This window comes from Musa acuminata, chromosome BXJ2-7 (assembly GCF_036884655.1).
Source record: "Musa acuminata AAA Group cultivar baxijiao chromosome BXJ2-7, Cavendish_Baxijiao_AAA, whole genome shotgun sequence".
In the NCBI taxonomy this organism is placed as follows: domain Eukaryota; kingdom Viridiplantae; phylum Streptophyta; class Magnoliopsida; order Zingiberales; family Musaceae; genus Musa; species Musa acuminata.
This window is the reverse complement of record NC_088344.1, coordinates 12,842,710-12,851,698: the sequence shown is the minus strand read 5'-3', so window position 1 is coordinate 12,851,698 and position 8,989 is coordinate 12,842,710. Positions and strand designations below refer to the sequence as shown.

The 8,989-nt window shown below is 41.5% G+C and overlaps 2 protein-coding genes across 2 annotated transcripts; one reads left to right on the top strand and one right to left on the bottom strand.

Annotated features, from left to right (window-relative positions):
* Nucleotides 1-3,227: 3,227 nt before the first annotated feature.
* LOC135616129 (protein GLUTAMINE DUMPER 5-like) lies at nt 3,228-3,905 on the top strand. Its single transcript, XM_065115313.1, has one exon. The coding sequence runs from the start codon at nt 3,281-3,283 to the stop codon at nt 3,761-3,763; it is 483 nt and encodes a 160-aa protein (XP_064971385.1). The 5' UTR covers nt 3,228-3,280; the 3' UTR covers nt 3,764-3,905.
* Nucleotides 3,906-7,083: 3,178 nt separating this feature from the next.
* On the bottom strand, nt 7,084-8,569 carry LOC135617283 (zinc finger protein CONSTANS-LIKE 3-like). The gene is made up of 2 exons (XM_065117343.1): nt 7,849-8,569; nt 7,084-7,750 (listed from the first exon to the last, which is right to left on the bottom strand). Exons 1-2 carry the CDS (start codon nt 8,524-8,526, stop codon nt 7,430-7,432), a joined length of 999 nt encoding a protein of 332 aa, XP_064973415.1. The 5' UTR covers nt 8,527-8,569; the 3' UTR covers nt 7,084-7,429.
* Nucleotides 8,570-8,989: the final 420 nt, after the last annotated feature.

The window sequence follows — 8,989 nt, the reverse complement described above, 5'->3', positions numbered from 1 at the left end:
AATAAACTATGTCTCATTTTATTTTTTTTTTATTTTAATAAATCATATTTAGATTTATTGTCCAAATCATTACTACAAGCCCACGGCTAGACCCAGCAAAAGAGAACGTGAGGAAGGAATAAAAGAGGAAGAGAGAGAGAACGTTGCGCCACCGTAAGCCCTCGGCTTAATGTAGAGTGAGAAGAGAAGTAAGAAGAGAGAGAGAGAGAGAGAGAGAGAGAGAGAGAGAGATTGAGAAAAAAGATAAAATAAGAAGAAAAAAGTATATGATCATAAAGAGATCTCATTTTATATCAAAAGAGTCAGTTTGAATTCCTACTATTTATCATTAGTCAAAAAGTAGGTGTCACTACATTTCAATTAATCTTAATTCTTATTATGCAATACGATCTTAGAAAAAAAAAGGAAAAGGAAAATAAATAAATGGTTATTGTTGAATAAGGATAAAAAAAATTGATTACTGTATTTTTTTAATGTTATATTATTCATCATATTTGAAATGATAAGTAAAAGATTTATGCATTGAAAAGATATGATGATACTATATTTTGTAGTTTTCAACTATTTAGTCAGTTTGGCTATGATCTACATTCTATTAATCAGGGTTATATATTGGTTAAATTTAAAGATTAGTTTATTCTAAATCTTGATATAGGATAAATATATTATCTATATCACGAGAATTAAACGAGAAAATAGCATGATCATAACCGTTAGACTTATTTTGATCTATTTTGAAGTTATTATTTATGAATTTAGATGTGAATTATTAGTCATCTTTATACTAATCTATGATTACCTAATCATAACATTTGTATTAAAATAATTTATGTTCACTTATGTTTTTATTATACAAATATATTTATTTTGAAACTTATCATATACCCTCTTTATGACAAAAGTCAAAATTTGAAAAGTATATAAAGTTATGTTTTGATCTTTATCTAAGCACAAAGAAGGCTTAGCATTGATATATATTTTTATATGCAAAGTATAAATGAATAAAGAAGGTATATGTTTAGTAAAATATTTCTTTGTAATTAGTTTTGCTAGTATATGAGTTTTGGTGTTTGCTAGAATTGTTAAAATTTTTCAGATCATAAGGAATAAATGGTCTATGGTTTCACTTGGAAGAAATAAACTATCTTGTTTTAGGTTTGGAACTGTTGAAACTCATGATGCAATAAATACTTGTTGGATGTTATATGCTAAGCTTTGTATATATTGGGAAGTACAATGTGTTGCAGATGTCGTTAGTGGATACTTTTGTGAGATAATTGATTGAGTGTATGAACTTGGTTTCAACGTTTTTTACTGGCTTAGACCTAACAATTCTCAAATGAGAACTTATGCTAGAATTCGGAGGTGGATCTGAGAGACCGATAAGGTACTGCATAACCAATATTAACTTTATGAAGACGTTACTTGCATGAAAGTGCCAGAGTATGTCCTTAATGTTCTTCGATCAAATCCCACTTTAGGGTTTGACTCGCAGTTCATCACTTCTTGCGCTGGAAGGAAGAAGAAAACATGGAACTGGTAAGAGAATTGCCTGCGGACGCTGCACCAGCGATGATTTCATTTGAATCCCAGGGATGCATGCATATCCATGCACCGATAGTTACCGTGGTCAGCGCAGAATACGTCCATCGTCATGGAAATGCTTCTCTTCCGATCGATCCCCTCGGAGAATAAATGTCAAGGATAGCGCCCACGTTGAATGCCATCGTCCCCGTTCCAACCCACAGCAACCTAAGCTTTGTGGACTGCAAGGAAACAAAGGTGGTGGATTGGCCTTCTGCAAACCCGAACGAGACGAGAGAGGGGCGTTTCTCTTCAATGCTACAACTAGAAGCTTCGTAAATAAATAATATATATACATACATGTTAGAATCAGATGCATGATAAGAGACAAGTAAACAATATCTAAGTTAAATGTTGATAGGAGAATAATCTCTCAAGTCACATCGAATCAAAATTGAATGTTTAATGCCAATGGTGTGGAGCATGTGAAGATCGAACAACCTTGGAGGCCACATTATGTGACGTTCGGTGTACCATATTTGTGTGCACTGACATGGCCTTGTCTACACCACCGCCGTTTTGTACTTGGACATCCAAGTGTGGCATCCACTGCTAAGTCATGTCAAGGTGACATGTCCATACTAGGAATAGTGTCACACATGAAACGAGTCACGTTATTTTCTCATGCATAATACAAAGGAAAAGAAGAAGAAGAAGAAGAAGAAGAAGAAGAAGAAGAAGAAACCAGCACATATGCGTACTTTTACATTTCGCAATGTCCTATAGCATTAGGAATGAAGGCAAAATCGATGTAGACTAGCATTAGAAATTAACACACGAAATGAAAAGGTTGTATTCTGAGAATTTCTTGGATTAGTTTAAACATGAAGCCTCTTTATCGGAAGTAAACAATAGATGACTTGCATGTAAAAATGTCATAGAAAAATGTGATCTAATATGCCTAAGTTGATATGTTATTTTGACATGATCTGGTGGAATTTTATTTGCACATATTTTGTTTATGCGGTTTAGTTTTCCAAAAATGCATCAAGATATGGCTTTTTTCATTAACACCACCCATATCAATGGCATAAGCAATCAATAGACTACGAACTATAGCGTCCTACTTTACAAAATGGATCACGTCCAAAAAGGTAATCTAATCATTGGGACCCTGCAATAGTATAATAGCAATGAAAGCCATATCGTCAGCTAGTATTGAGACTCCACTAAAACCATAAAAAATATTGTACTCCAATTAACCAAAAAAAGAGAAAGAAATCCCACCCAAATGAATGAGAAAGAGGAATAAAAGGAGAGCCCACCACCTTTTCTCTCTCCCACCAATGCCAATCCCCATTTATTATTGATGTCAGTGTCCATTTCCCCTCCCTCTCCCCCTTAGTGCTCAACACACTATATCTAACTTTAAGGTGACATCGCATAAACTATATGCACAAAATACATGAGGGCCCCTTTTGTGGATAAGTGCTCACCTCATCCTCCAATTACTTCTCTCCACTCCCATCTTCTTAGGTCTAAAACCCTAAAGAAGTGCTAACCAAAGCTATACTAAAATGAAGGGAGAAAAGTTATTATACCACACTATATTGCCTACTTGTGGATATTATTACAGTTCTACCCTCTCATGTTCTCCTTATAAGCACGCATCAGCGTTCTTTCTCTCCTCACCACCTCAACATTCCATTGCCCGACTCCTTCAGGACAAGAAGGTTCCCGGAAAGTGGAAAGCGAGATGAGGGCAGGAGCAGCATTCAACGCGACGGCGGCAGTGGAGGTGCCAGCTGCGGCGGTGGGAGGAGGCCACTCGGGGTGGCGCTCGCCGGTGCCGTACCTGTTCGGGGGACTGGCTGCAATGCTGGGGCTCATCGCCTTCGCCCTCCTCCTCCTTGCCTGCTCGTACTGGAAGCTATCGGGGTACCTCGACGGTGGCGACGACGGCAGTGGCGTCGAGCCGGGCGCCAAGACGGGAGCGGAGGTGGCGATGCCGGTCGCGTGCTACGAGGAGAAGTTCGTGGTGATCATGGCCGGGGATGAGAACCCGACGTACCTGGCAACGCCCGTCTCGAGCCGAGCATCGTCGTTTGGTGATCACACCAGTAAGGAAGACAATAACAACGATAAGGACATGGTTGAGGACTGTATAGGGACTGGAAATGAGACCGAGAATAAGGATCATATCCGAGGACAGTTTGAGAACCAAAACTTGGATGTATAAGGCTTTTCTACTTTTCTTCCTTTTTGCTCCTTTTGGAGTCAGGAAATGACTTGGCCTAAGAATTTTCATTGTGGGAGAAGTCGTAGAAGATAGCTTCTTTGCTGCACTTTATGATCCATATGCTTTTATCCTGTTTTCACTCTGTATAGCTTTGCCATAGCAGCAGCAGCAGAGAGAGAGAGAGAGAGAGAGAGAGAGAGAGAGAGCGAGTAGCAAGCGATGAGGGTTGGTTGGGACGCGGCTACGTGAAGGAGGACGATGTTTATCCAGCACAATGATCGGCGACTGTTTGCCCTTGCAGCGTTACTGTTACTGTAGAGAGAGAGAGAGAGTGCATGTGTGTAATGTGTATTGATCACAAAAAGCAGGAGAGAATCATGAATAAAAGCAGCAACAACGAATAAAGTGACCACCGAGATGCATTTCAAGAACAAATCAGGATGGCATGCTATCCATCACACTGTTTGATGCACACATCTCAAGCAATTTATTCTCAATTGAATTGATCTCTAAATTAATAGCTAACAATCATAAAAAAATGACGCATGTTTTCCACCTATAATCATCTTCGATGCACAAAGTTGAACTTCCATTCTTGGATACCTGACCGGCCACAACGTATTAGCCTCCCAGTTTGTCCCCACTTCTCCATCGAGAGATTCGTGTTATTATAATGATTGCCATATGCTCTTAGTCGGGGGCAATGCGAATCCGTCTTAGTGCGAATTCCTAATCTGAACCTTTTCCACAGTAGGTGATGCGGCCATCCGGCCGAGATCGAAGCTCCTGCAGTGAATTGCAAGTGTTCGATCATGGGTATATCAAGTGTGTCATTTTTGGCACTTGGGGGTACGAAGAGAATGGCAGAATCGTGCAGGACCACCATTAGCAGCAGCACTCCAAGAGAAACGAAAATGGCGAACGCGAGGTCAGATTGGCATGACCGGTTTGTCTCCTCCATTATTGAGACCCCACCCGGCGACCGAGTGCTCTCCTGGTCTCACCCTGACAGCGAGCATCGTCGTCCCAAGTCCACGAGGGAGGGAGACCTCATGACGACCACCTTCGGCAAAGGTGCACCGACTTGGACCTCCAACAGTACTGTGGAGGACTATTGTTTGAGAAAGCTACTTCTGCCGGCAGTGCAGGCGATGAACATGTCGGCTGGAGAACGTTCTCCCCTTCTCGAGCTGAGTTCTCATCGGCGAGGTCTGGAGGGGCGTTGCGGAATCCGATGCTGAGCTCGGCAAAGATATGAGAAGCAGTGGCCGACAGCGTGGGCGATGTTGCGCCAGTAAGAAGCCATGGACATGCGAGCGAAAGGGTCATGGACAAATGGTACGTGCAATGTTAGAGGTGTCAAAACAGAGAGAGAGAGAGAGAGAGAGAGAGAGAGAGAGAGAGAGAGAGAGAGAGAGATCAGAAGGATAATTCAGCTTCTCCGGGGATTTCGGGGCCGTCATGCAATTCAATTCACAATGCAAAGAATTGATGCTCTCTCGCGCTCTCTCTCTCTCTCTCTCTCTCTCTCTCTCTCTCTGTATGAAAAAATATAATCCTCATGGTGGGAATATATATGTTTGTAGCGTGTGGAAAATAAATGATATCATACAAAATTTCTCTTGCTCTAATCGTGTTTGATGGGTAACTCATTCATTCACTTCATGGCCTAGGATACTTGGAAACTGTAGGAGACTCATTTGACTCTTAAACTAAGACAAATCTGTTCTTGTTCTTGCAAGGATTTCTGGTGGAGTAACTTGCAAACGTCTCTTGCCTGGTTACAAGCTGGAACATTCAAGAGCAGTGACATGCAACTCCCCCACTTTGCAAGTTGTGCTCAGTGGAAGATGGAGTCATGCATGGCCATGTCCAAACAATTACAGTTGTTCATTTTGGTAGGCCAGCCAGCTATAGTTGATGAGCTAGTAAAAATTCCTGCAAAATAGGCTTATAATTTAACTCACTAGTTTATTCATTATTGGGCACTGACAGAACTTACATCAGTTCTCAATAATTAGACATGTTGGTTAAGTTAGCTTTTATTACAAATATTATCATCATATAAGAAAAATACACCATGAAAAAAGCTTGAATCTTAAGATTAAATGCATGGTAATATAACTATTTAACTCTTATAAATAGAGATGTTTATGGGACCTATCATGTGAAGCTTTATCATCAAATATTACTTTCATCTCCTCCACCAAAATACCATAACTCGTTATCAAGTGTTCTCTTTACTCATTATCCGGAGTTGAGTCACAGAAATCTTTCACGGTAACGAAGGCTGGTTAACATCATTGATCTCGCAGGCTCTATGCTGCGTCTTATGTGAAATGGGAGCCACTGTCTGCAGGTTCACCATGTCGTTCAGCCTGCCATGCTGCCTCCTCTTTGTTCAGCATCTTCATGATGGCTATGTGCAGTAATGGGCTCCATTCACAACCTTCTCTTTGTGATTGCTTTTTGTGTAGGGACTCAGTGCACATTTTCTTTGAGTTGTAGTCAGGCCCAGTGACCGGGTTGTGAGTTTGTGTACGATAAAAAGAAATACTAACTATTATAAATGAGAGGTATGAGTAGAAAATTTATCATGGTTTTGTTGCATGGAGACTTAATATTTCATCAACCTTCTGATTATGTAAAAAGACCTTAGAATAAGTATAAAGTATATAAATAAAATATATATATATATATATATATCGACTAAAACAAATTCCACGGATTTGGTATAGTGGCATAGATACTTGCTTTTTAAAAGAAAGTTTTTGAAGATACTCATATGTGTGTATATATGTATATATATATATATATGTATGTATATATATATATGTATGTATATATATATATATATATATGTATATATGTATATATGTATATATATATATGTATATATGTATATATATATATGTATATATGTATATATATATATGTATATATGTATATATATATGTATTTATATATATATGTATTTATATATGTGTATATATATATATATGTATATATATACATATATATATACATATATATATATATATGTATATATATATATGTATATATATATATATGTACATATATATATATACATATATATATACATATACATATACATATATATATATACATATACATATATATATACATATATATATATATATATATACATATATATATATATATATAAGATAGATATAAGATGGCCATGCATCCACACACTCAATTCATGGAAAGAAAGGAAAAACAGGATCGCCGTCGGCAGAATTTATGCTGATGAGGTTATATTTAAACATGTTGAATGTATAGAACGTAAAATCCAATAAAGATAAAAGGCAGTAGCATTCTTTTACATCAAATAATGTACAAAATGCAAAGCATTCAGAATGATGTAAATGCTTGGATACAGCACGGTGTATATGGTAGTAGAAATACCAGTTGATACACTCATCCAATACAATTACCAACTCCACCTTGGATGCATGTGTTGAAGTAATAGGTTCCCTCGTGGCTCGATCCCACCAAATTAAGCTGAAGCAATCAGTTGTTGGGGTCCAAATCAAAGTCTTTCAAACCTTATATTAAGTTACATACTTCTACATTAATTACGCTCATTGAAGAGCTCAATGGAGAGCCTCGTTTCGGAAGCTGCCGAGACATGCGAACGCTTCAAAATGACGGCACGACGCCATAGTCGTCCTCCGCCATGAGGGCCGCCACCGCCTCCGCGGCCGATGAGTAGATCCGGCCGACTTCCGCCTCTACCTCCACCCGCTTCGCGAACCGCCCTTTGATCCTTGGCCGCGCCTCCGCGTAGGCCTTCCTCGACGCGTACCTTATCGTCTTCTCGAACCTCCGGCACTTCCGCTTCTCCCGGTACCTCATCAGCCTCGCCTCCCGGTCCGCCTGTGCTGCTGCCGGATCACACGGTATCCCCACCACCGACGCCTGCGACACCTCCGGCACCAGCGCCGCCTCGGACGACGACACCTGCGCGGTTCCACAGGGGAAAACTATGAGAAAGAGGCAAGCATCTATTACAACGTTTATGGGATTAGCTGGACGTGAATTGCTGAGGTGAAGAATACACTGTGGCATAACGACTGATCCGATTCTGGTTTGGATCCGGCGATATTGAGATCGAAATAGCCACCATCCGACGCGAGGAGGGACGGCGGATCCGGTTCGGCGACGGTCTTGATAGCGTCTAACGGTAAGCCGTAGTCGAGATCAAGATAGGCATCAGCGTCAGAGAAGAAGAACTCCGCGGCCGACCGGAGCACCGGGGCCTCCTGAGGAAGAAGGAGGGAGGAGGCGGCCTCGGCTTCCGCTTCATCGTCGGAGGAGGATCGGAAGAGGAAGGATCCCTCGCCTCCACGTCCGGTGGCAGCGGCTGTGATCAGGGGCTTGGGGGCGGGACCGAGGAAGGGGAGCAGTGGGAGGCGCTCGTGGCGGCGGGCGAGGGGGTTGGCTGAGTGGATGTCGGCGTCGCAGGCGGCGCAGAGGGCGGCGGCGTCGGCCTTGCAGGTGACGGCGGCGGGGGCGTTCTCGCAGACCTCGCACAGCCAGGTGCGCTCGTGGCTAGAGGCGAGGCCGTTGGCGCCGTGCACTTGCCCGTCGCAGCCGCGGCAGAGGTAGGCTGCGTCGGCGCGACAGTAGAGGAGGGCGGGCGTCGAGCGGCACGAGTCGCAGGGCTTTGACGCCACTCCCAGGGAGGCGCCCTTCTTCTTCACCTCACCCGCCATGGATCTCTCTCTCTCTGGCATTGATACCTTTAGATTATTATTCTGGGGGATTTAAGATCTTCATAATTTCCTATTGGCTGTTGCTCTATCTTCTTAGGGGTCAGAGGGGAAAGATATGCTACTGGCCGTCGGAACACGTGGTGTATTATGGTCCAGTATAATTCATTTCATTTTTCCTCTTATTACATTTATTTTAATTAGTTTCCCGTTACGAAAATGTAAAATATTTTCGGCAAATTCCAAAAAAGAAAAACCCTTATCTTTGAAAATTTTTCTTAAAGTACCCTAACCTTCAAAAATTTGTATTACGTTTTTCCATGAATTATAATTTTACCCATAGTCGCTCCTCTCTCCTTTGCCTCATCCGACCTCATTGAACTTGTCCCAGCCCACCTCACCCTCGCGCAAGGAATGAGGAGACACGAACATAGCAATGGCCCTCACCATCTTTGTCTGCAGCCCTCGTACGAAAAAGGAGGGGGTA